This window comes from Lonchura striata, chromosome 1, assembly GCF_050655825.1.
Source record: "Lonchura striata isolate lonStrDom1 chromosome 1, ASM5065582v1, whole genome shotgun sequence".
NCBI lineage: Eukaryota > Metazoa > Chordata > Aves > Passeriformes > Estrildidae > Lonchura > Lonchura striata.
In genome coordinates, this window is record NC_140703.1 from 29,264,082 (window position 1) to 29,291,857 (window position 27,776).

At 45.5% G+C, this 27,776-nt stretch overlaps 1 protein-coding gene and 1 long non-coding RNA gene across 4 annotated transcripts in view; both read right to left on the bottom strand.

Annotated features, from left to right (window-relative positions):
- FSTL1 (follistatin like 1) overlaps positions 1 to 10,274 on the bottom strand; it is a 52,184-nt gene extending 41,910 nt beyond the window's left edge. The window contains exons 1-2 of the mRNA XM_021549021.4: positions 10,200 to 10,274; positions 10,042 to 10,101 (exon numbers count right to left, since the gene is read on the bottom strand). Coding sequence (XP_021404696.1) covers positions 10,042 to 10,101; positions 10,200 to 10,202 — 63 coding nt within the window. The 5' untranslated portion in view covers positions 10,203 to 10,274. The remainder of the gene's footprint in view (positions 1 to 10,041; positions 10,102 to 10,199) is intronic.
- A 6,058-nt stretch (positions 10,275 to 16,332) lies between these two features.
- The window catches only part of LOC110480739 (uncharacterized), a 40,555-nt gene continuing 29,111 nt past the window's right edge, over positions 16,333 to 27,776 (bottom strand). Inside the window, exons 4-5 of one of the 3 annotated variants that reach the window (XR_014952993.1) lie at positions 27,571 to 27,718; positions 16,333 to 26,403 (exon numbers count right to left, since the gene is read on the bottom strand). This is a non-coding gene — a long non-coding RNA (uncharacterized LOC110480739). Of the gene's footprint in view, positions 27,719 to 27,776 lie in introns of all 3 variants that reach the window. The other 2 variants (XR_014952991.1, XR_014952990.1) reach the window with 2 other exon arrangements.

Consider the following 27,776-nt stretch of genomic DNA (forward strand, 5'->3'; position numbering starts at 1 on the left):
GGAGCAACATTTTTAGCAACAAGGCATTCTGATGTTTACATGAAATAGTAAAAATAATACATTGTGCTACACCCACACCTCAAATCTGAAATTCTCTAAGCTCTTTACCATCACTATGTCAGCAAGCCTGACAACTCACTGGCTGATAAATTGGCATTATCAGCCCCCTTTCACCCACCTTGTGTTTTTTCAGAGTAGCTAACATCTGCTTACCATTTACATGGGAAACAGAACACTCAGGCTACCTGCCATCTTACCTTTAAGCTTTTTAGTGAGAAAATGGTCACATGGGTACCTTGAAGAAGCTGTCAGAGTGGAAAGCAGCTCAGAACACAGAATCGACCAGCAGCTTCAGATGCTCCTTCAGATGCTCATCCCCAATACAAACTTTATAGCATGCAAAAACTATATACAAACTTCCCTGACAAAATTCTGCCAACAAAATACTTTTGAACAGCAGAAGTCAGCAATTAAAGTGTTAAAAACAAAACAGAAAAATAAAAAATCCTTCAGAGTTGTTTTAACAAAATCTTCATATATGACAGACAGAAAAAAAAAGTAATTTCCATTAGTTTCCATGACAACCAATGGAAATCACTAACCCATCTTCTCTCCCTTGTCAACCTCTGGCAGACCTGTCAGGGAAAGCAAGGGATTATGCCCTGTGTAAGGTTCTCTGGTGAACCAGAACCCTGGGAAATCTACATTGCCATAATGTCAAGTGCTCCCCTTACAGCAGAGCTCTAGTTTTTTTCCTCTGAGATACTAGAGGATGAAGAAGTGCTACTACTTTCCTGTGAGAGCAAATATACCCCAGAAGTACAATCCCCTCTGACACACCCCAGTTCTCCCACTTTATGACTTGCTTCTTTCTCTCTTTGGCTTCATCAAAACATTCAACCACCTCTTTTGCATCTGTGAGCCATTGTCTCACAACTTTAAGGTGGCCCATATTAAGCCCTTTTTGCACATCTTTACTGGCTGGCTAGAAATTGCTGTATCACCCCCTGGCCCACATTTTGTCTCCATTTTTCTTACTATTGCTATCGTTGCTGGCAAGGAAAATGATCCTCAGCAATGCCTGCTGCACCTTCTACATGAGAGCTTTTAAAATTTTCTTAACAGGAATGCATTCAGCCTTATAAACCCTGCTATGAGGCACAGCACCATCATTCTTCTTGTTTTACAGATGTGAGCACCATGTCTTAGAGGAATAGGATGCCTTGCCCAAAGCCTACATACAAATCATGGCATCATGCTAAGAGTGAGGACAATTGGTCTACAAACAGTCTGTTTCCATTTTCTTGATGCTCACAGGCTCTGAAAGTGTTTGAACCACAGATGCTCGGTCTGCTGTAGTCCCTCCACCCTGCCAAAACCCCATAGCAAATAAATATTAACCTGAAACAAAACCTCAAATAGTTGTCTCTGTTTAATGCTGGTTTACTGTTGACCTTGCATCTGCAGCCAGGATGGCCTAACTCACCCCAGCATCTGGATGTGTGCTGCTGCACTGCAGAGGAGCTTGGCAGTGATTTGTGAGGAGGAGTTAACATCCAGCTGTTCTTCCATCTCTTTCACGTGCACACAGCCAGGAGCAGCCCAGGCACGGTGCTGGCACTGTGTGAGTTCAAGCTTTTCACATACCACAGTGAGATTTAACATTCACCCAGCAAGACAGGAAATCCACAAATAATCCACATTGGCTGCAAATTTTGCTACAGCCTCCATTGTCCCATCCCAGGTCTGGGTTGCAGGAGTTACCGGCAAGTAACAGGATTGGGCACAGTGGTCCTGTGCGCGTGGGTGTGGATGCACATGAGGTGTAACAAACCACTTTTTGTGCCCCTTGATTAGTTATGCTTAGGCTCAGTTTCCTCCATGACATCCTCCAGGGGGTCTGCACACAGCTCTGAGTGCCAAAGAGGAAAGACAAAGCACCAAGTTCAAAGTTGAGCAACCGTAAGTTGCTCTACAAACTGCTTCCCGCAGATTTCTGTCTTGAGGCTGATGGCATTTAGTGGCTATGAAGATATGAACTACAATCGCTGGGGAATGCTCATAAATTGCTTCTCTGGCCTGCAGCAGAAGCTGATCTCACACTCAAGCTGTTTCCTCTAGTAAGGCAGCAAGTACTGCAGCACCGCACCTACTTTTACAAAACTTGGAGCAACACTGTATCCTGAAAGAAATTAATATGCTTCACTAAACATGACTGAAACTGGCTTTTTAGTTTAAAAGTTGTTTGACAAGGTTCAAAGGTAACACCAAACAGAGAATCAGATCACATACATGTCTGTTTCCTTTTCCTGCATTGACAGGAGGAAGGGAGCTACAGGGAGGTAAAAAGAGGTGTGCTAAGCACTGAGCTGAGGGGGCCCATAAACTGCCTACATGTAAAAGGTGGAGATAATGTACAATGTGTATAATGTACAATGACATGGGGGAGGCACTGTTTATCAATGAACACAGGGGTGTAATTAGGACCATAGTCTACTTGCTAACAGAAGAGGACTGTGAAGATATACTTACTAACTCTGAGATAGTCCAGAGCATAGTATCATTTTTCAGAGAACAGGAAGGGGGGACATCACTTATCAGGGATGTGTAAAACTGGATTTGATAAGACACTAATGGCTATGGTTTGTACAAGCACCTACTAATCCCAGGGCATGCAGTGATACCCTGTAGAAAAAACAGCCTGTTTTTCTGAGCAAGTAAAGAATAAAAAAGTACTCCCTTCTTAACCTGCTCCTCCTTACCCTTACACATCATCTTCTTCAAAGGGGTCCAAGGCCCAGTCCTGGGGATGACAGAAAAAGAGCTTTGTGAAAAACTGAGTCTCTGCTACAGCCTGACTTCTCCATGATCCATCCAGAGAGCAATTGGAGAGGGAGAGAACTGCCTAAAGATTAGGCTGATACTACTCATGTGGCATGCATTGTCTTAGGACTGGAATACCCCAGAGCTTGCATCATGGAGCAAACATGCTGTCCTCACACAAGAACACCACAGCTTTTCTGCCAAGCTGAAGGCAATGCCTCCCACATGAATGCTTGGTCCCTTGCCACCTTAATTTTCCAGAGCTCTGGGTCTGAATGCATGAACTGCAGACCAGAGCTCGGTCACAACCTTTGCAGTTATCCCGGAGGAATTCTACTCACCCAGACAACTAAATGATCCAGACATTGCAAAAATTCCCCAATGAAATCGCTTCCTCCTACATATAGGAAACGAAACAACAATTCCAATCCCTCATACTTAAGCTTCCTTGAACATAAACATGAAAATACGGCCAAAACCAGGAGGGGAAAAAAAGTCCCAGAGCAGCAAGAAGTACATATGCAAGGAGTTACATCATGCAAAAGGAAAGCTCTTGGCTTCGGGCTAAAAATTACCAGTGCTCAAATGGCAGGGGCTGCTCTAGCATGGAGGGGCACCTTCCCCAGAACAGTCCTCCAGATCCATTGTCAGGAAAACAGCAACAGGTTCTGCTGCCAAAACCATCCCTGGACAACACAGCACTGGAGGCAAACTTATCAGCTGGCCAGTGCCTGCCAAAGCCCATCCTGGTGGATCGATGGAAATTCCTTGTTCTGACTCTCTGACACTCAAGCCCCAAAATATCTCACCCATTGCAGTAGGGTGACAAGGAAAAGGCAGGCAAGGATAGCATTTCTGATGGCAGGAAGTACACCCAGGCTCTGGGCTCCTTCATTAGGACAAGGTTCATCAGTATATCTCTCCATCAGAGGCAGGTACCTTTGCCAGCCCACTCCTGTCACCCCACTCTTGCTTCCCTTCTTATCAAAGACTTTAATATCCTCTGCTCCCCTTCCATGACTTGTAAGACTTAAGACCTTTTCAGTTTTGAGTCATACTACTGCCATGGGTACCTCCACAGCAAGTCTTTCCATAACCTCTCCAGGTTTCCTCACAGATACAAAACTAAAGAATTTGTTTCTGGCTATAAAACAATCTTCAAATCACTGTTTCTTGTTCATTGTTGGGAAGAAGCTGATTAAGCACTGAAAGTTCTACCAGTATTCATATTCCCAAGGTCTCTTGATCCTGTCTCAGGACTCTAAGCAAGAAACAAAGATGGGATCAGAAGGAACATGCACTGGCTAGGGACAACCAGCAAATAGCTGTCCAAACAGCCCTTCTATGCTTGGAGCATAGGGTGTGCAAATCTTCTCTTCCTGCAAGTGAAACACAGTGGCTCTGTCTTGGTGTTTTTATCTGTTTCTCTCCACTGTTCCTTCAAACTGCTTTGCTGCTCTTTGCAGTGCAAAAGGGAAGGACTAAGGAGAAGGGATAAGAAAAGCTGGGTTCTATGAGGTCCATTACACAGCATTAAGGTATTCTCAGAAAGTGGTTAGAGGTCCATCTCTGGGATAGCAGTTGAGAGGGTACAGCCAAGGAAAACACTGTTTAGCTGTCAAACAGTGGAAATATGGGATTCACTTCCAGCTGGAGTTAACAAGATACTAAACTCCTCTCCAGTCATCCACCCCAACTCCTTTGCTCTTTCCAAGGTATTTGTCCAAGAGGAGCCTCCAATTTGTTTCTAGCTTATAGGCCTCCTGATTCACTCCAAACAAGGTGCAGACATCAGCAAGTAATTTCACATTTGCAGATTGGAGTATGAATTTGCTTTTCATCAACTCTTACAGGCAGCCTTCATCTAAACCACTGCCCCAAGCAACCACAGGGCCCACGCCAAAACCAAAAGGTACACTGTAATGAGTGACAATATTACAGCACAATAGCAAAATTTCACAGCAGCTTATATGAACTTCACTTCTGGGTAGCTAATTTGCAAGGCACAGAAGGGACAGCCACTCGTTACTGCTGCCTGTTGTCTTCAGCCCAGATCACTATGGAAGCACATTTGAGAAAAAGTAGCAAGAAAATGCCACACAGTTGCTGCTTGTACTACAGTCATCTCTGCTTTAATGGACACCTCTTGACTTGTTATGCCATTTGCTTACTTAACTGCGGAGGATTTGCAATCAGAACCCCACAGTTGAGAGCAAATACACCCCTGCTCTAACCAGCTCACACCTAACTGTACACCATTGTGGCAAAACCTACCAAACTCTGGTAAAGTCCAGATGTGTATAACTCCTTGTCACCACCCAGATGCAGCTAGAGAAGGAAGTACGTTTCACAGCACAACAGCAGACTGCTCTTTTTGCTTGCTAAACTCAGAGACAACGCTGTGAGAGATAAATCTCTCCAAGGAAATGCTGGTTATTCTCAGATTAGCATAGCTATCACAGTAGAACAGAAGCCAGCCTCCCTGCAAAGATTGATGCAACCCAGGTAAACAAAGCATTTCTGGGAACCAATCTCATCTAGCTCACAGGACATGTGGCGGAAACACAGCCTGGTTAATGGGAGTCTCATCAGTCTGGGAAGAGACATCTGGCCGAGATTCGTGACAAACTCTCTTCTGTACAAAGAGAAACACTCCCCAGCTCATGTAACACCACACAAGAAAGATCAAAGGTGTCCTGAAGCCTCCCGATGGGTAAGCAGCTGTACCAATAACAGCAGCTGGAAAATGCAACAGGAGACTCAGCCAGTCCCTTCCTCCTGTGCTGGGAGCAGAGCTGCCTCCTCGGCAGCCCCCAGCAGCAGCCCCCTGTTAATTACCGGCAAGGAATTTGCACTCTGGCAGATAAAGTCATTCACTCAGCCACTGGCGCGTTTGCACAGAGCAGCACGGCTCTGACAGCAGCTCCATCTGAGGAGCAACATTTGGGTGCCACACACATGTAAGTGCTACATGACATCGCGTCTGTTGCAGTGCCACACATGCTGCTGCTCAAAGGTTACAGCCCCTTCAGAATACCAGGGAGGTTGTTTAAACACTCCTATACAGGGCATTTGGCCAGTGACTTCAGCACAGTGAGGTGCCTCGGGCAGAACTGCTTGGTCCATCTCCCAGACTCCAACTCCTGGGACATCTGCAGCACAGCAGCTGCCTGGTGGCACAGCACGCACCTTAAAAAATAGGCTTTGCACTGATGAGCCTTTGCTGTGTTCCCATGGAAGAATCATTTCTTCCCTGCCTCCCCATTTAAAAGGTGCTTATTGTCTTGAGATACAGCTCCAGCAACACCTGGTCTGGCACTCAAGGGAAGGATTTCAAGAAGGAAGACACCTATCACTCCAAAACCAGATCAAGAAAAAAAATAGATGCAATCTTTCCTTCCTCTGAAGATGTGATTGCTAGACTAGACCTGGGAAGTCACTTTTATTAAATTATTTTATGAATGCGGTACTGCTGTGTTGTATTGTACAAAGCCAGTGCATGTTAAAAACAGCCTCAGTTACCCACATCATTGGAACCATGCTGCCTTTTCTGTCCATTGTCCTGGCTAAATTATCAGTGAAAGCAGGGCTGAACCATTGATAAAGTCTCTGTCATTTAATTTCAAAAGTCAGGCTTCTTAAAATGATGGCTTCAGAGCCAAATACAGTTATGCAATTACATAGGAATCTCAATTTAAATTTAATCTGTTTGATTTATTAAGACATCAGTTTTTTAGGTTTTGTCCGTTGCAAAAACATGGGAAAAGCTTGACCAAGGCAAGCTCCTGATGCTGGCCACACTGTGTGAACAGCCCAGTGGAAGGAAGTACACCAAGTCCTGTGAAGACCATCTGAATTCCCAGCTCCAAATCCCCTAGTGCACACAAGAACTCTGCTGGCAAAGGGCACAAGTCTTGGAAAGGGTGAAGAGTTGCTCTCCTTACAAGAAAAAGCAGCCAAGTCGGATCAAGAGGAAGCACTTAGGCGAGTTAAGCAAACAGAAACCTCTGCTGTTTCTCTCCCCCTTAACATCCCTTTTCAGCTCTTCATATAGAAAAATGACATAGAGGGAAACAGAGGTCAGGTGAAAAAAAATCATCCCAAAGTTACAGCAGATGTAGATACTGCAAACACCATGCTTTTAGAAAAGGTTGTGAATCTGCCTCCAGATATTTGTCATCACTGTGCTGCTCAGGTGTTATAGTGCCTCAGATCTGTCTGTACATCTCACAAGAGAAGAGACTCTGGCCTTCCTCTGCTTGCACTTTTTAGCCAAAATGAGACAAGTCAGGTCAAAATATTTACACATAATTTTTTCCAAAGACTGGCTCATTTGGCCAGAAATGGGTTAAGGTTATTCCAGAAGAACAGCTACAGGCCCCAGAGATTATTCTGAATAGCCAGAAAACTTGCAAGGAGCAGAAGGCAGGCCAGGTCAGTGACCTCTCCTCTTGGCAAGGCTGGATTCAAGAAAGGACTTGTATCCACAGCTCACACCAATATACTCATGCTGGCATAAACCTCCTTGCTAACATCTAAAATTTATGGTGAAAACCACTTTCTCAAAGATTCTGAATGAGGTTTAAGTGAAAATGAAAACAAGAAAACCTGTCACTTTTATTGTGAAGCAAATAACCTAGTGGAACACACAATGATGCTGGTATGGAAGTGGTCCCACACACCACCCTTCAGACCTCAATGTGCAGAATCAAATAGCACCTAGACTCCTCTCCAGTGTTAACTAGGTAACTTACTCCAGCAGGATGTGAACAACTGATGGACTTCTAATACATTTAACAGACATTTCAAGCCTCTCCCTTTTCCTCTTTCACGATGGATGCTTCCCAAAAATCACTCCATATGCTTTGGGAGCCCCAGCTGAGAATATGAGTAACTTCACATCTGTAGCATCCCTGTTAATACAAGTGAACAGCCACCTCATTGAGTTTGACCCAGGAAGAGAGAGATAAAAGGGGCTGTCTGAAGCTGGTGGCTGGCCTCCATCCGAGGAGTACAGTTCACCGTCTATTGCTCTTGTGACTATTGCTGAACCAGGCCAAGAAAAGCTCCAAAGTTCTGGCATGCCTCAGATTTTCCAGTCTGCATGAAGTTATGCCAGGAACATTTACTGAAACAATTTCTTTCTTTCTTTAAGGACTCTAATTATGCACCTAACAATGTTGTAGAAATGAATGTTGTACAAGAACCCCAGTACAACACAGAGTTTTGCTAACAAAAGGATTAGAACCTTAAGGCTCAGTGTTAATATTCTGAATATACTGAAAGGGACAAAGTGCAAGCTGCAGCAGAAACAGAAGGCACAGAGAGGGTTATCGCTTCCAAAATCTGGAAAGGGAAAACCACACAGGAAAATGTCACACTAACCTTACTGAATGCCAGTATGCAGTAGAGTAGTAACAGGAAACATTTAGAAGTGGGCAACCATCAAAGCTGTCTCTGAATTACAAGCAGCTCACCTTCAAGCACATCCCACTCCCTAGAAAATGAGAAGGTCTAAATATGCCAGAGTGGGATGCTACCCATGACTGAACTGATATTCACTGCTTGGCAGCCACTAGCAAACAGGAATCAAACTGAACCCCAAAACAAAAGTTGCCTGAAGTGTCCATTTTCCCTGAAACCGGACTAAGACCGCAGTCATCAGTCTCAAGTTTTGCTGAACTTAGACTGGAATCCAACCAAAACATTCACTGGTTTGTCACTTGGACCATTGTCTCTGAAGCCAGTCATAATAATTCATTTAGTCACTCAAGCATGAATTGGCCTTTAAAACCAAGTTTGAACATGATGGCTGTACATTTTTTCTTACTTTCAGTTTGCAGGTGAGACACAGAGACATGACAGTACCTACATCTGGGAAGCTATCCAGGTACTACAAATTAGAGAACATTAGGCAAAAAGCAGGATTTAGCACTTTGACAATGTTAGTGACACCAATGAAATCACAAGTGCAGGGCCAGACATATTTTGGCTGTTTCTCTGGGTTACTGGTCCCAGAAGGCTTTACTCAGACCAGTGTCATCATTATTTAGCTGTTATTATAATTTTTCTTATGCTGTGCACCTCCTTCCTACAGAGGTGCTGGTGCATATTGACCAGAACTGATTAAGATTTATTTAGGGTTCCTAAGAAAATGAATAAACATGATTTAGCTTATTCAGGATATCTTTGGAGAGGATGCATGGAAACACTCACTACATAAGTATGTCACACTTTGGGAAGAATGTGTATTACAATATTATCATGTACAGGCAGATGTGAAATGCTGGTCCATACTACAGCTAATTCCCACTCCCTTCGGTTTTCATGACAGCAGCGACCAGAGCTCTCAGCTAACAACCACCCTGTCTCACATCTGCTCCTCCTGTCTCACATCTCCTCCTGGCCATTGCAGGGAGTTCACACAGAGCTTTGCTCAGGGACAGAGAGCAACAGCGATGGGCTCTATTCTAAATCCAATTCTTTACCATAACCCGGGCAGCACAGTTCACGGGTGGGAGGCAGAAAGAGGGAACCAGACGTGTTTATGCCTTTTTTTTTTTTCCGTGGAGCCAAACTGCGATGCTCTAGGGTGGGTCTCACCATCTGGGAGAAATATGCAGAGAGGAAAAATGCACGGAGGGAGGACGAGCTGCCCCCCGAGTGGAACCGCTTTCCTCCGAAGGCAGGCTCGGCCTCCCTTCCCAGCCCAGCTTGAGTTCATTTTCCTCAAATCACTTCCACATTTCCCCTGCCGTAATTATCAAATATTTTGTTTCTGACTTCACTTTTTAGGGAGACCGTCGCAATCGGGAATGCAGGCACCGTTTGTTTTCTGTCAACAGAGCTGGGGGGGGTTGCAGCTGGGGTCTTTCAAAGGTTTTCAATGTCATTACAATGAAAGAAAGGAAGAAAATAAGAGCGAGGGAAAGAGCGCGCGGGAGAGAGGGAGGGAGGGAGGGATGGAGAAAAGGAGGGAGGGAGGTAAAGGGGCTGCCCCGGGGAGCCCATCCCGGTGGCGGGATGCAGAGGTCCGGCCCCGGCGCGGACACAGCCCCTCGCCCCACCGAGACGCCCATCGGCCCCGCAACTTCCCTCTCCGCCCCGGCTGCCACTTTCCCCGGTCCCGGCTGCTCCCCCGCGGGTGCCGCGGCGCCCCCGCTGTCCCCACGCCGTCCCGTCCCACTCCCCGTCCCGCCGCCGGGGCCCCGCGCCTACCTCGGCTCGCAGGCGGGCGGCGGCCAGCAGGGCGCAGAGCAGCGGGAGAGTTTTCCAGATCTGCAAGAGAGGGAGCGGGGAGGCGGTGAGCGCGGGCCGGGCCGGGGCCGGCGGGGCGGCCGCCGCCGCCGAACTTCCCGCCCGGCGACCCCTCTCACCATGCTGCGGGCGGCACCGGCGGGGCAGGAGGAGTTGCGGAGGCGCCTTCCCCGGCTCCGGCTCGCTCGTGAAGGGAAGGGGAGGGCTCCCCCTCGCCCCGACCCGCCAGCCCACGGCTCCACCCCCGGCCCGGCCCGGCCCGACCCCCGCCCCGGGGCCGACTCCTCCCCGGCCCCCGCCCGCTCCCCGCCGCCCCTCGGCGGTGCCCCCGTCCCTCCCGCCGCCGGCCCCTCGGCGGCCTTTGAAGGCAGCAGGAGGCTGAGGGGCGTCCGGGGGACTCGGCTGCCGCCCCACAACGCCCGGCTACACACCCCCGCCGGGCAGAACACGGGTCCGGGGAGGCTCCCCGAGCCCTGCCCCCGTGGGGGTTCGGCAGGACTGGCGACAGCCGTGCCGGGGCGCGGATGCCCGCCAGCCGGGTCAAGAGCATCCCGCCGGGGGGTCGCAGCCGCCCCCCGCATTGTCACAAAAAAAGGGGAAACTGAGGCACGAGGTGGCTTTTCCACAGGCGGGACTCAGTGACTCAACCCACTGTTCCCCCACGCTCCAGCCCTGAGGCCACTGAAGTCCTGGCCACAGCTGCAGGTGTCACTCGTGTCGGGATGTAGGCAGGTTCAAAAATAAGGGTTTAGATGTAATCTGAGCAAAACAGGCAGCCAGGGCTTCACGCCAGGCACAGGGGCTCAAAATCCCACCTGAAATGCCTGGTGGTGCTCATTTGTGTATAAATACCTGTGATCCTCTTGTTTCAGCTCTTTATCTCTGAATTTCAGTAGTCTCCAGTAGATAGAAGAGAGGATGTGACAATGCAAAGAGACCCATTGCCTTGGGCACATTCAGAAACCTCTCTCACAACAAGCAACACTGACACCAGTTGTCAAAGGCATTTTCTCGAGTTTTGAGGTTTTTTGTAACCAAAAATGACACCCCTGGCTTTAAAATACCATCTCGCTCTGACCAAGCATGCCTATAAGCTCTCTTCCTGTTTTATTCTGTGCCCTCAATGCAGGCAGGCACCAAGGGAGATGCTGGCATGTGCACCCTCATTCAGAAAGACCAAAGACTATTCCAGCATCCTACTGCAAGGAGAAAACTCTGAGAAGAGTTACCCTAGATCAACCCACATCTGGTCTGTTCATGGCAGCTGTGCCATTTTTCTGTGCTTCCTCAGGTTCTGCTTCCTTACTCAGTTTTGTTTTTAGGACTACTGTTACTAATTTTGCATTTATAAAGCATCCTCTCCAGCATGTTCTGCTTCTGCCTGTGAATGGTACTAGTCTATAAATCCATCCTGAAGAGATGTCTAATTATTTCACTGCTGATGCTGAGCAATATGATTTTCATTGCTTGGTGTTGGTTCTTTTAAACTCACCTTTCATGATATACCTCTTTGTTTTGGAGTCACTGGTTGCCCTGCCTCATGATAGAGCACATGCATAGTTATGGCTGAAATCAGCTGGCCTCTAGTTTGCAGAAGCTCACCCTGAGTCACCCTGAAGTGAGTGCCACGATAAGAAAAAAACAAATAGCAAATGATAAATACATTTTAAAAGATTAATCAGTTTCTGTGACCTTGGTACTCAGCTCTGTGGAAGCTGTGTTACATGAGGCTCTCTGTTTCCAGAGAGCAAAAGTGACTCATATCAGCCTTCAGAACAGAGCACTAGCAGGGGTCTCCCATTGCCCGCATTCCCTCACTGATACCACAGGCAGCCTCCTCATGTAGGTGTGATTAGGCACTCTGCTGGATTATGTAGGTCACCAGGAGCATGGGTTTTTCTTCTGTGTACTCAAAGGCCTAAATATGGAACAGAAACTAAAGGACTTAATCTCCCATTCTGTGTTGACATTCAGGTACATGAAAATATATTTCTTCAAGTTAGTTTCTATCATGTGGAAATGGGTAGAAATAAAACCCAAAAAGCACCTCTCATACAAGCATCAGAAAGGGTGAGCGCAAGACAAAATCTCAGTGCAAACACCAGAGCCTTATTGCTGTGCACAAAGGCACACATTTTATAACCAAATACATTATATCCAACAAACTTTTCGCTTTTTCCCCAAACTTTCACCATTTAAAACCGTAAACTGCAAAGGAACAGTCTGTACAACCTGAATGTATGACAAATAAATCTGATGGGACTCTTTGCTCTTTCATGATGGACCCAAAACACGCAGCTTGAATCAGAGGCACTAGAATAAGGGGAAAGCAAATGCATTTACAGTTGTGTTTTCAAGCTGTGGCTATAATGGATAAGGTAATTCATCATTGCTGGCTACACAACCAAAGGATCATAAAAATGCTTTCAGCTAAAAGCTTCATTATAAGACTGAACGATGTTTGCCTGAAATTTTGAAGGCTGCAATGCTCTGGTGGGCCAAAGAAATTGGGAATCATTGCTCTACAGAGATGTTATTGTTCTATTACATATACCACTATTTCATTTCTGCTGATGCTTACTTTCCAGTCACTGGCATTTCTAAACAAACATTTTGTTACACATATGGGATTGCAAATTTTGAGATACATACTTATCCCCAAGTGGCTGCACAACTGAAATTCAGTAACAAGTTGTTGCCTGAGAAGCAGATCAAGGGAAGCCTGGACACATGCAAGTGTACATCTCATAGGTGGATACATTCTCCTGTGTTTAATAAAATGCTGGCTTCAATAGAAGCTTCTTCCATTCTTGGGGCACTTCCCCTGGATTTCTGGTGCCTCATGAGAGTTACTCTGAAGGCTCAGACTCTCCCTTATTACAGCATGTGCACACACATACACCCAAAATTATACTGTAACCCTCATTTCCCAGGGTAATGAGGCTAAACAAGCCAAAAATTACTTCTTAAACCCTCACCCAACCCTTGTGACTGTACCATGATATCACCCTCTCCATATTACCTCATTCCTATCCACCACCCACATTCTTCATGTTTCCCCATTTCCCCTGCCATATGAAACATCTGCCCTAAGGGATGGGGTTGTGCTCACACTGCTGTGATGAAGTCAGTGATTGCCCTGCCTGCACTGTGTTTTAGGTTACATTTCAAGAAACCAAATTGTTTGGCAAGTGGCCTTCATGACAGGACAATAGTTGCCTGTGTGACAGGACAACAATCTGTCCCATTGAAGAGCAGGAAATTTGCAGCAACATTATTTGGTGGAATTAAGAAGCAGGGAATTATTTTTGAGTAGTAAAATTGTTATGGCTGTAGCTGAGAAGGCTCAGCTTGTGTGGCACTGGAGACATCTGTGTTGTCTTGAGCTATGTGAGCAGTGACTCCTCATGGACCAGACTGCCAGCACCTGAGGAAGGACCAAGGGATGCCTGGGTTTTCCCAGCAGACATAGGCCAAGACTATAAGACATGAGGGGAAAGCCTGGAGCAGGATTATACCCTCAAAGATGTGGGCATCAGACCCAGATGAACTCTAGGATGACCACAAGGCCAGCATGAGGGTCCCCAGAGCTGCAACACATGGACACCTCACCACCTCACTCAGGCTCACAGCAGCTTTCTCCAGGTGTCCCCCTGACCTGGCAGTGCTGACTCAAGTCTGTAACTACTTTTCTGGAGTTTGGTTACTTTGAAGACTGCACTTTGTTAAATGCAGATTTTTTTTCTATTTATGGCTTTGCTTTTTGCTTCATTCCCTTGCTCTTGTAATTTTCTTTCTCATTGTGGTTTCCTTGTTTCTTGCTCCTGATCCAGCTACAGTATTTGTACTAATCATTATTCCTTAAAGCTCTATTTCAGACCTGATGCAATAAAGTGCTATACCTTCCCCTCTTTTTCTCCCCTAGTAGATGTCTTTATTTTGCAGGTTGTACTGGGAACATTGCTGACCAAAGGGCACACAGGTCTGGCACTAGCAGGCTGCATGGTTGGTATAAAATGCATTCTCTAATGGTTAATGCATTTGATAGGCTTTTGGATATTCCATTAGCTAGAGCAGTAAAATGCCTAAATACTTTGACAACCTAGCCCTTAAACTCTATCCTTGGTATCTCTTTTTTCAAGGTGAGCTTTTCTAATTTCAGACAAGCTTCCAGAGGCAGCATTTCCTCACAGAATTCATCCAGCCCCAGCAACCAGGTGCAATAACCCACGTAAGCCATGTCCTCTGAGAGGACACAGAGCTGCATCCATATCCAGACAGTGTAACTATATCTACTCTGCTTTTGCCACAGCCTGGCTGAGGCTAACTTGATGGTCACATGGATGGTCACAAGTACACTTGGATCCAAGTCATGGTGTAAGAAAGAAAAATCAGTCTCAAAGCCTCAGTGTGGAAACAGTCAATTTGTCCTCAGTAGTGTGGCATGCTTCTGTCTCAGCATGTTGCTTGTGCCAGTTCACTGCACTGCTGTCAGGCCAGGATGCAGCACAGATAAATTAAACACTCTTGCTTTTGACTCTGCTCATGCCCCTTTGTAAAGAGGCTGAGGGCACAAGGCTTGTTCAGCCCAGAGAAGAGACCCTATTCAGAGCAGGAGGGTAGACTGAAGTCTCTTCCAACCTGAATTATTCAATGAACTTGTTTGGTTCTTTAAGTTTGGCACAACCTTTAAACTAAAATCACTTTCACAAAAGAAGTCCTACTTATCCAAAAGCAGTTTGATTCAATTCCCTGAAAGTGCTCCCTAGAATGGTGCTTGTCCATGGCCAAACAGCTCAGAACTGCCAAGTTCACTAGCTGTGATCTGGACATATGGGCCTGTAAGAATTACTGTGATTCTTCATGTACAAAGAACAGGTCTCATACATCTGGAGCAACAGCTGGCATGAAGGAAACACTGTTCTCAGACAGTCCAATATAATCTACAAGGCTGTCCCTCAGCCTGATAGGGAGTAAGAGCTATCCCAGCTTCCAGATGTGTGCTTCCACCATTATGTAGATGATGACTGGTCACAGAGATTGACTCATAGAGACTGCTTGGCACATCTAACCTGGTGCAGAGGAGATGTGGCTTATCACTTAGATGAGCAAACCCCTTATTTCATCCAAATGAAGCAGTCACTAGCAAGATATCTGTACCCACTGTTATTTTGTGGGGTCCTAGCCTATTTGCTACTGCCTCAGTTGTTGGATTTGGGTCTGACCCCAAAAGCCCCTCAGAGAGAGTTTGATAATACAACAGGCAATTGCAGAAGCCTAGCAAATTAAGTCTTAGGACTGGTATCAAGGCAAGTTGAGTTGTCCGTTGTATAGGCAGCTGAATGGGCTGTCCAATTCATAATATGGATTTCCACATGTGTAACTCTACATCACAAAGCAGGATGCAGGCACACACTGCCATGAAAAAACACTGCAGGGTAGAGTTCCAGCTTGACTCCACATCTGCCAATGTCACGTGCACTTCACAGTGCAAACTGTTACATATAATACTACTCCTTGAAAGTGAGGAAATAAGCATCACTGCCTTCCACTTCCTTCCCCATTATCTCCCTCATTTTGCAGATGCTTTCACTGAGGAGTTGCTAAGGTCATTTTTGTCAGACCACAGAGTCAAACCCAGGACTCTTCTGCGGCTGGATGAAATTTCAGCTACTTTGTCTTTCTGCATCATTGAGCTACAAAGATGTACTCAGCCCTGCTATATGCCATACAATAACCCAGTCACCCTATTCCAAACATACTACTGTGTGAGAACCCCGGCCTTGCTTTGGGGCCTCATGTGGTGGTGAAATTCCTCCTCCAACCCGTGCTTCCAAAGAAAAACTCCGCAGGCTTAGCTGTTCGGTCCCAAGGCAGTTTATTGCTAGTTATCTAACAGATTATGTTCTTGGACTGCAGCTATTTGATCAGCGGCCTGGGTAGAGGCACACACACACTGACATCCTCTCTATCTGCTGTCTTCTTCGTCTCTCTCCCCACCCAGGGCTGCTGCAACCTTTTATATGATATATTACGTATAACATGTTTACAATTATTCCCCAATACCTACTACCTATGTTGCCAAGTGTTTTTCTACTCTAAACCAATCTGTGAGTGCCAACATCACCAAGAACATGGAGGTAAGGAAAAAGAAGGAGGAAGAACAGGATCAGCCCACTTTCCTCCATCTTAGAACTTCTGACCCCCATGTACAAAGTGAAAACCCCCCTGTACATGTGTTAAAACCCCCCTGTACAATACTAAAAAAATTTCCCCTCTACTTTGTAACTACTTATACTATACTATGTAACCTTTTGTGATTGCTTGTTCCACCTCCAAAGCTGGTAATTCATTCCATGGCTCAAACTCAAAATCACAGCTGTTTTTCAGCTGTCTGCCAGGGTCTAGAATGCTTCAGACCAAGGCCTGGAACCTCTAAAAATGCCTGAGAGACATTTTGAGTTCCCACACTACTGCTGCAGAGTGAGCAGTTATCTGCCACCAGCAGATCCTGATTCACACAATTAAGAGCACTTCCTCCATTAGCTGAAACAGTAGGGGGTTTGTGCTCATGGATATAGCAGGAAATCAACCCAGGATGTATTGAGCTCAGGCACAGGCCATTATAATCTATCAATTATATCACAACAAAACACAAGTGTTCCACATGTCACTCACTTGTCTCACCTCTCAATTGCTGCTGTCATGCAGGGGCAAGCTTAACATTTGAATGATATATCCAGAAAAAAATCCAGGAGGTATGCTAGCACCTGCCATCCTGCTGTAAAGAAGCAGGCTCTCTCTTTATCAGCCAAAGCTCATCACTTGTGGCTTGGCTGTGGGATCTACAGATCCTGGCTACCAAGTCAAAGCACCAAGTGCTGGAAGAGCCATTGGGCATTTCCAGGATTAATATGAATGCCACAGAAGATGCTGGGGTGTGTGCAGCCAGCCCCTTCTTGGGAAGGGCAAGGACACAGAGCTAATGAGCCTACTGAGGTGTGGGAAGAGTTTGCGTAGAGGCGTTTGTGTGCCTCAACACCACACAATCCATCTACGAGGTATGGGACCTTGGAGACCACTGAGGTGACGCTCCACTGAGCAGCTCTAAGGCTGCCTCCTAACTTGCATAATCTGTCCACTGCTGTGCAATAGAAATTGAGTGCATCCCAAGATGTCACCAATCCATTCAAACAATTGCCACAACAGTAGATCCTGTCTCTCAGCAATGCTACAGGACCGTCAGAGTACATCAGGATTCATCCCCATACAGGCCACCAATTGTTGGCATTGGTGCTTTGCACCAATCAACAGTGGATGGAAACTGTCATTGCCAGTTTGTTATCTTACTGTAAAACTTTCATATCTTCTCTCTGTGAGTTCCCAAGGGCAGCTTCTCTCAACTCTGACTAATTCTCTCTTTTTCTTCTGCACAGCTGGCTGACTTCTTTCTGTCCCTATCACAACCACCTAACCCTACCATCCCTAGCACAACAACCTGACCCTTGTTTCTCACAGCAGCACAGCCAACAAACCCCAACTCTCCTCCCAACCAGCTAACCCACTCTTTTATAACTCTGTAGCATCCATCCTTATTGGACACAGCTGTGCCCTATTAAGGGCAGGGCTGCTCCTACTCTTTGGTAATTAGTACAGCTGCAACTCCTCAGGGGCAAGATTGTCTTCAGCACTATCTCTATTCTCTCATAATCCATCCTTCCACAAGAGTACATCTCAAACTCAGGTCTTGTAGCTACTTTCTCCTTACCCTGACATTATACATATACAAAAACCTCATGGGCTGTGCCAGTCACTTCTATGGTCTAGAAGACAGGGGTTCTCGGGTTCTTCCAGCCACTCTGAATAATTTTGCTATTCTCATCCTCTAAGGATGGGCAACCTGCTAGCATAGAACATGATCACACACACAAAGCTATCTGTCCCAGCCTGAGGAAGAGCCTGGGATACTTGCTAGAAGGCGTTCAGGAATTTGCTGCCCAAAACGCATTTGAGCTATGTGAGTCGAGCCTGGGTCAGTGGGGACTGGGTGTGGAGCAGCAGCTCTGTGAGTCACCAGGGGTCTGTGAGACCTGAAGGAAAGGTCGACACAGCCTTTAAAAAGTACAGACTGATGAGATGTTCTGTACACAGATTCAGGATGTCTGTTCCAGTGGTGTATATATGAGAAAGCTTGGGAATTGGCCATGTAAGTTTGGACAGATGACCTAAAACATAAACACAAATTCAGGGACTCTTATAAAATGAGAAATTATGCTTCTAAGCAAAAAAATGGGCAACGTGTCAGTAAACACAGCTCACCCTAGAGATTAGCACTTGTCATTGCTTAGCAATGCTATGAAATCATATATTCCCCTCCCAGCCCTGGGCTAGACAATGGAAACCAAGGGGTTTTAGTTTTCCTTCATACAGAGGAGCAATGTCTGCCTTTAACCAGAGCTATCATTCCCTAGGAGATGCTAAGCACCCTCAGCCCCTCTACAGGGACTGGCAAGTGCAGTTGCTGAGCACCTGAAAATACGGTTGTTGAATTAGGTGGTAAGTATAATGAAAGCATCTGACCTTAGACAGCCATATTTGAACATGTTGGCCTTTAATTGCTGCAGCCAAGCTGACCCAGTGGGTCAGGATTATGCCAGACCTTTAAACTTGTAAGAAGAGGATAAATAGCTGTAAACAAAGCCAATCCAAAGGAAAAGGTCACTGCTTTCAACCTGTGTGAGAGAAAAATTTTGAATTGGAAATGTTAGTGATAGGAGGGAAAGTGGATAAGAAGTTGTGATTACAAACTGAATGAGTTGTCCCAGGAGAATGGAAACTGAGGGAGCTGGATGGGCAAGCTCAAATGACATGCTCCTCTGGACCAGTGATCAGTGAACTCTGTCGGAAAGCAAGGTGAAGGAGGTGACAGACCTTTCTGGCAGAACAACAGAATGGGAGAGATGAGCAAAGCAAGCCATAAGCAAAGAAGAAAGGATGAAAGCACCATCAGAGGGCTTGGAAAGAAGGACAGGTTCCAGCTAAATGGCACGGTTTTGGAGGGGCCTGACTGGCTCTGAAAGACTGAGGGAGGAGGGGGTAAATACATGGTGGAAGTGTGACATCTTCCCAAATCCCATCTGGATATCCAACACTCACAAGTTCATTGACTTTAACAGTAGCACAATCCTACCTTTAGGAAAGGAGTGTGCCCACTGGATCTGAACTTCTGACTCTTTTAAAATGTCTATATCCATGACTTCCCAGAGCAAGAGGTACAACTGTTTAACATGGCATTGGGACCAAAATGCTAAATAAAACCTGTCCACTGAACCCACATCTCCAGTATCTTTTACAAGTTTGCCCCTATCTTCCTTTAGTGAGTATGAGGTCATCTGCTCCAAACAAAATGACTGGCTTGGCACTTTTGGCTCCTGTGGGTACCTATCCCAGTCTGGTGGGAGAAATTCAATGGCTGGCTGACACAGGCAGGTCTGGATGGAGCTGTGCTTTGTAACTCTGTGCCCATGCAAATCTGTGTGTAATGCACATAACATCTGTCCAGATGCTCTGGGGCAGGGTTTTTAGAGACCTTTTCCATCATCGCACTCCCCAGGAAATGCAAACCTGGGAATGACATGGCTTTGAGTTAGCATGGAGCCTGGAAATGACAAATTAACATAAACTGTGAGTGTACATACTTCTCACAGCCATTTATGGCCTTGTCTGAGCTTAAATAAAAGCCATGGTCCCTGGAAAATCTGGGCCTGTCTGTTAGTGAGGCATTCCAGAGAAAACATCACGTGAAGTGAAATAAGATCTTTGTTCTGCATGCTTTCCCTCCCCCCTTCCCTTTTTCTGAATGAGGCAGTTTTGTCCAAGGATTACAAGCCAATGTTCCAATCCCTCACAGACGTTTTCCATTATCAGAGCTGCCTCTTGTCCTTCAAATCATTTTCCACAGGACTCCTGTAACTGGGGCTAGGAAATGAAGCCAAAAGCTCAGAAGAAATAACCCTATTCCAGGCTGCTGACAAGACTGAAAAATGCTTTAGGGTGCTGTTGGGACCACCCAGACTGAAGCATCCTCAGCAGGGGAGCAGCTGAAAGAGATGCTAGTGGTGGGAGGAGGCTCACTGTACTGTACAGGCATTTAAACAGCTTGATAAATTAACTTTGATGAGGTATAATCACATTGTGTGGAATTGACTATAGAGACTGGTGGTAGACAACAGTGACTGATGATTAACTCCACAGCATACACTACAAAGGGCCTTTGTATTGCCCCCCCCCCCACCGAGACTTACTCATATTTTGTGAGCTGCTTCTGTCTGAGAGTCAAACTGCCCCTGCTATAGGAAACTACCAAACAGGGTTGGAGGAAGGGAGGGGAAACTCCAGGGTGGCATTCTGTTTGGATTCTTCTTCCCTCCACCCTTCCCACAATATCATCCTGTGCTGGAGGTCCATACAGGACAGATGTATGGAGCTGGGCCACCTACTTACTGCAAAGAGCCAAGCAGCTTCCTTCCTGCAAACAGAAACCAGCTACTGGAATGGCATCAGGCTCTGCTCTGCAGATTCCTTTTTCCATTGAGCTCAGCTGCAGAGGATGTCACCAAGATGGAAGGACCCATCTGAAGAACCCACGAAGCCCCTTTCTGCATCCTCACATAACTTTGCCATTCTGGTCTTTGGAGACTTCTGCTAAAGTTCCTCCAACCATCATGATCTCATCTACCTTGAGAAGGAAAATCTCCAATTCCTTATTTCATGTTTGCAAGAAAGTTAAGGTGGCACTTGATGAGAGCCATAAGAAACTAAATTAGGTTCCCTACATGACCCCTTCCCTCCAACTCAGCTCTAGACAGTGAAATAAAGCTACAGTAGATGTCAAAAAGGTAGTCATGACCACAGCTTACATTGCTGCAGGAAAATTTGCCAGGACTCCTCTGTTAGCATCCTAATGTGAAAGAATTCTGCTGCTTCACAAGCAAGGACTGCCCTAGGACAAGGGAGGTCTGAGTGGCAGTACTGTATTCCCAATGGCTGTATTCTGCTTTTTATCAGGATGTTCTGGGAAGCAAAACACATTAGGCAGGCCTGGCTTCCATGATCAGAGCTCATGACCCCTACCTTCTGGAACCAGACCTCGTTTCAACTGGCTTGATGAGTTTGACTTTTTCTCACTTGCAAGCCCCAAGATTTCAACAGATGTGTTGCATATTTCCTGGTGTCTCCTTTTTGCCATCCTAAGCCTAGATGCATGTCTCACCAACACCATACAAGCTCAGAGCACCTGGTTAGATGGTGAAAGATGGAGAGAAAGTTTCCTTGGCAGCTGTTTGCAGAGTTGAACTGACTATCAAAGAGAAGGGATTATGAGCTGAGCACTTCTGCCAGGCTGGGACTATATGTGGGTTTGAGCAGTCCTGCAGAATCACAGAAATGCTGGCCTGGAGGGGATCTTGGTGGCTGTGTGGTTCAGCCTCCTACCTGAAGCAGGGCTATGGCCAACACTCATGTGGTTGGCTGTGCCTCTGTCTCACCAAATCTTGAAGATCTCTGCAGATGGTGACTCTACTACCTCCCTGGGCACTTGTTACAATGACACATCCTTGTATCAGGAACCTGTAAGTGTTTATCCTCTCTAAACTTACTCACACCCCTTCTCACATCCTCAGACATGAGGTTCTTTGACATCTATAGGGGTCTCCATATATAGGAGATCAGTGGTCTGAAATGACTGCTCTGAGAAATCTCCTGCACTTGAACAGATCTTGGCCATAGATAGTCTGAGTCACTCTGGCATTACACTCTACTTGACATCAGGAATTAGTCTGAATTTAGTCTATGGCTAAAATTCGGAATTATGGTAATGATATAATTTTTATTAATACAAATATTATTATGTAATAATAATAAAAATAATAAGTATTAATACACATTAATAGCCCAAACTCACTACAAACCTAAAAATAATGTAAAATGCTGACTGAAAATGCATAACTACATTAATCCTTTTCTACAAATTCTTCCAGTTGCATTTCCTTCTTTCATAGTGAATAATAGGCATTCAGCTGCACACAGCCACCTTCTGCTCCTGTTCTCCTGCTCTGATCAGTCACAAGGTTGGTAAAATGCATTTGGTTTTTTGAGCACAGGTACAGCAACAGCAGGAAAACCTGGCCAATTTATCTGAGAATAATGGTATACTTCTTCACCTAGCTGATTATCTCTCCACTTTGGGGGTCATGCCTCATTCATTCTTTTCTTGCATACATTATACTGCAATGGTAAGGTAAACAAAATTAAAATCAACTTGGTTACATTGCTTGGTCAGAGCAAAGATCAGACATTTCCCCCAAAGCAATTCTGACTTTTTCTTGTCTGCCAAGAAATGCTGCAGCTCCCTCAGCTGAGGCTATACGAGGGCAGGGGGGTCACAGCTGATTTTGCTTCTGGGCAGAGACTGAGCTTCTGTAATTCTCAGAAACTCCAGACTACTTGCAGATAGCAAGACAGCAGAGGGCACACTGCAATCACTGCAGGTACAGGGGCTCAGGAGCAGCACATGGTTCCATCACACAGTAAACACACAGAGATGTCTTTGATGTACCTGTTCAAGGAAAAAGGAGAGTGTGCCATCCAGATGAGACAGAGCCCATAAAAAGGGTAGGGAAGAGAAAGGGAAGTGGGAAGCAGTGATGCCCCAGATGAGGTGACAGCAGACAGGCTGGAAGAAGCTATGTGTGGAGCTCCTGAAGAGCAGCTGGTGTAAGGAGGTCATTAGAGTTTCACTGCAATACAAGGGAAAACATGAAATAATTCTCCATGTCCTGCAGGTTCAAAGCATTTCAACTTGGCAAGACTTTCATCTGTCCTATCTTCCAAAACAATAAAAAAACCCAACAAAAATCAACAGCGACGACACCAAACCCCCATAGTGTGATATCAGATGGATCACTGCCCAAAACAATAGTGGGGTTCAAGCCATTTCTAAGAGGGGGCCTCTGTAAATGGATTGGCTGGAGGAGAGGCTGCTGCCTGTACTCAGTCAGCACATCCCACTGAGGTTGGTAGGTATATGGGTGTCTGCTGCCCAGCCACTCCTGGTGACATTGTGACCCAGCCCTAGCTTCCCAGTCTGATTCCTTCATTCCTACCTTTTCCTGGTCCTTCCTGTACTCAGAGCTGTTTTCTCATTCCAGTCCTCTTTGCTCTCCAGTCACTGCCTCCCCTCCTCATAACTGCTCCCTGCTTGCTTTCTTTACTTGCCCCACAAAGTATCTATCTGCCTTCATCTTTGAGGCTCAGCCTCCTTCTACTTCTCACCACCATTTCCCCAAACATCCATCTCTTGATCCTAGACTCCTTCCTCCAGCTTTTGGTCCAGTCACTCACCCTTCCCAGTCTCCTTTCTCAGGCTGTCCACAGCCCCTCCACCTCAGCTGCTTCTGGCTGTGTCTTCCCACTCTCAGTCTCATCTCCCTCTGTGCTCCAGATGCTACAGTTCCTGTACTACATGTTCCTGGTCAGTCTTCACTACTCACAATCACTGACATCTCCCTGCTTCAGGTCCAGGAGGCTTGTCCCAGTATAATCCATTTTCTTCCCACCTGGTCCTCCCTACTCTGCACTACAGGTAAATGTCTTTCCTTTCCCAGGTTGCTTGCGCAACTGGCAAAGGCATCAGAACAGCACAGAAATAATGGACTTCCTGCCTCCAAATGGAAAACAATGGGTAAACTTGTCCATCCTGAGAACAAACTCCTGCTGCTGCCCTCACCCAAACCTAGGAAGATCAAAGCAGGTACCCACACACCCATCCAGCTTGTGAGAAGTGTGGGGGCCATGGCAGTGGCTTTCAATTGATGTGATGACAAGGAGATATGGACATTGTGCCCTCCTCAGACACAGCTCCATTTTACCTCCTTATGGTTGATTATCTTTCAAACAGAAGTACTGCTCTGTAGTGGAAATGCCTCATTTTAGTGTTTGTGTGTGGAAACACACTAAAGCAAAGCCCTCTTAAGACAGCCAGATTTGTATCCTTGGGAAAAGCAATAGATGCTCTGTGGAGAAATGTTCAACCTTGGGTCATTCTCTGACAGGAGATGAGAAAGACCATGAAACTGGCGGCTGCAGTCCTGCATTCCTAATAATAGTAACTAACTTCAACTTGATCTTCCTGATGGACAGATAAGATTGCACCAAATCTTTCCAGCATTTCACAGAGTGAAGAAAATACAAGATAAAGCCATTTGTTTCCCTTTCCATGCTGCTGGCATGGCTGATCTCAGTAAAATAAAGGCAGAAGGAAATAGGCTGGAGCTGGGAAGGCTGAGTACAGCAGGAGGGGAAAAAGAACTTGTGGCTAAAATGTTTGGCCAAGGCTGGGACTTGGTAAAGGAAGGTAAAGAAAGAGAAAGAGAGGAGAGGCATGTTTAGGGGAACATATTCCATCTGAAAAAATATCTGCTATTTCTCCACCATAGCAGCCTATTGTAGCATTTTCTGCAAAAGAAAAAACATTCCAACAGGCACATTCTTTTCTTTCCTTAGAAATCTGACCACTGGTAGAGCCAACAAGACAACCTCTCTCTTACAGTGTATTACAAAACTTTGCCCTGGCTGCCAAACATTCACCGTTTATTTGAACTGAAATTTTCCATTCTTGCTTTCTGTCTCAGACATGTATTTCCTTTTAAATTCTTACAGAAATAGCATTCTTGTGTTCTGAAAGGGGCTTGGGAAAAGAATAGTTTTAACAGTGCAGATTTGTTTTTTCAACCATTCCAGAAAGGGGTAGAAATTCAAGGAGCTGAAGCAATAACTTTAGATGAGAGAGAGGATCCAATCCCTTTTTTTTTTTCCTTTTTTTTCCACCAGATCCTTGACTGTCCTTAACAGACCCCTCAGGAAACTGTTTGAATTTATCAGCACAAATATCAGTCTTTCTGGGCTACAGCTAACTGCTTCCTGTGATCAGCTGATAGAAATAACCAGCACACCTTGGCTAAAAACTGGATCCTGATTTCTTTGATTTTACAGAGGAGCTCACTCTCCTAAAACTTGGCAACCTGGTACATTCCTTAATATAAAAAAAAGAAATCAAAAAGCTCTCCTCCCACCCTTTCATGGCTTTACTCTTTCTTACAATACTTGCAGTGTTGTAGCAAGACTATGAAATGTGGTAGGGTACATATATCAGGAAAAGATAACTTTTTGTAATATGGTCTCATGAAAATCTGTTCAGATTTTGGGTTTAAATACAAAATGTCACAAATTTCCATTTCCTCTCTGTGACTGGCATAGCACAGCTTGTGGTTCTGGCCACTTGCCACAACTCCATGACAGTTTTATTGCCATGTGTAAGTTCTGGCCCTGTGTCCTGCCACTTTCCAAAGAACTTTGATCCAGCTGATCTATTGCCAGGTGTGAAGATGTGGCTGAATGTGATACAGGAAAACTCTTTGATTACTGATGTCTGGGTGCATGCATATATATGAAATAGTGTTGGATTACTAGAACACTGGACCACAGTATTCTTGTAGACAGAACAAGGTGGATTGGGTTAGATGAGGGGACTACAAAGTGAGTAAAAACACACTGGACAGGGGAACTCAAAGTGTAGAGGTCAACATTCCAAAGACTAATGGGAAAATGGGAAGCTACTTAGGAGTAACATTCCTCAAGGGATTAATACCATTTAACATGCTTATCAACAAGAGAAAAAGGAGGCAGAGAACATCTTGAAGAGCTCACAGATGGTACAAACTTGGAATAGTGGTGGGTGTTCTGGAGGGCAGCACTGCCATTCAGAAGGACCTAAATAAGCTGGAGAAAAGGGTTGGCAGACATCTCACCAAGTTCAACAGTGACAAGCAGAAAGTTTTGCAGTGCTTGCCAGTGCAGGCTGTCTGCTGACTGCTCAGGAAACACCTCTGCAGAAAGGCTTTAGGGTCCCAAAAGACTACTGATTAAAATCAAAAGTGCACTCAGCAGCTACGTAGGACAAGGGCATGCTGGACTGCAGAAACAAGAGAGCAAGTCAAGGAAAGGGATAATTTCCCTCTGTTCAACACTCATGAGGCTGCATCTGGAGCCTTCTTTCCTGTTCTTTTCTTCCCAGGGTATGAATGATATTCATATACTAAGTGGGGTACACCAAGAAAATAAGGAATATGAAGCACTTAATGTGTAAGGAAAGACCGAGGAACCTGCGTTTGCTCATACTGGAGTAAAGATAGTTGTTGGGGACTTACTTGATGTCTTTGACTAACAGGAGGGTTATGGGAGTCAGACTCTTCACAGGGGTCCAAGCTGAAAGGATGAGAAGCAATGGGCACAGTTGCAGTAAAGGAAATTCCACAGTTTATAATCTCAAGTGCATGTTCCCAGACTCATTCCTCTTACATGACATCCATTCTGGGATGACATCCTAGACTCTTTCATCTTGGTGACATCCACCCTGAGGCCCTCTTTTCTACCAAATCTGTCCCTCAAAACCAGTACCTGAGAAGTCTGAGCCCTTCCAGTTAAGTAACCCCACTCTCTGGGAGCTCAGACTGCTGATACCTTTTGGCTCAACCCTCCAAAGACAGCACAGCAGGACTGAAAGCAGCACAAGTTTCAGGGAAGATCTCACTGAACTATTTACATTCTTCAATGTCCTAAAATGTTAAAATTACAGACCCTTGAAAACATCTCAGATCCCATGAGATGCTGGTATTTTTGGTGAGCCTGGAACTTTTGGGTAAGCTTGGACTGACTTGTCTACTTTTGCAAATGCATATTGGATGTGATGTTGGTTAGTCCACCTTCAGAATTAACTCTCTTTTCTTCTCCCTGCATGCTCTGGTTGGAGAAGGCAATTGCACAATCCTGCTGTCCATCTTCCTGCCACTGTTGCATTTTTGTTCTGATGGGCCAAAAATTAGGTGAAAGCTGGGACCAATGCAAAATATGGTGTGGTGTTCAAAGGGAAGATAAAAACATTACCTCTGCTTGAGCTAATCCTGCTTCAGTGCTTATTTGTCCCTTCATAGAAGTATGGGAAATTCAGGGGCTTCATCCTGGGCTTTCAGAGAAACAGGAGTTGGCCAAGTTTTTCTTTTGTCTTTTAGGCTTTGGTTCTAGCTGGGTCACATTTTCTATTATTTCACCTGAAACTGCAAGTTTCTTCTTTAAATTAATGAATGTTAAAATTTATAGAATCACTCAGGTTGGAAAATATACTTAAGATCATGGAGACCAGCTGTAAACCTCTCACTGCTAAGTCCCACTAAACCATGTCCCTAAACTGCAGTAGTCACTAGTCTGTCTAGTGTCTGACACTTAATACCATATAAAATGCCTGAAATCTTGCACACATCTGCACCAAAACAAGAGGAAATGGGATCCCAGAATCTCTTGCTGAATGTCTTTTAAAACTCACCTCCCTATTTTACATCCCATCTACAAAGTGGAAAATCTCAGAGCATGACATACCTTGTTGCCATTTGATTCAAATAAGGGGCAGCTGGAGGAGGCGGTGGACAGAAGAGGAAGAGCTTGGCACTGCATTTGAATTCTATTGTGTCTTTCAGTGAGCACAGCCCTTTCGGTGTGAATGGTCTTCCGGCTGGTGACAATGTTTCTAAGGCCAAAGATGATAAAAATTAATGGTACAATGTTGGAAAGGATGGATAAATATA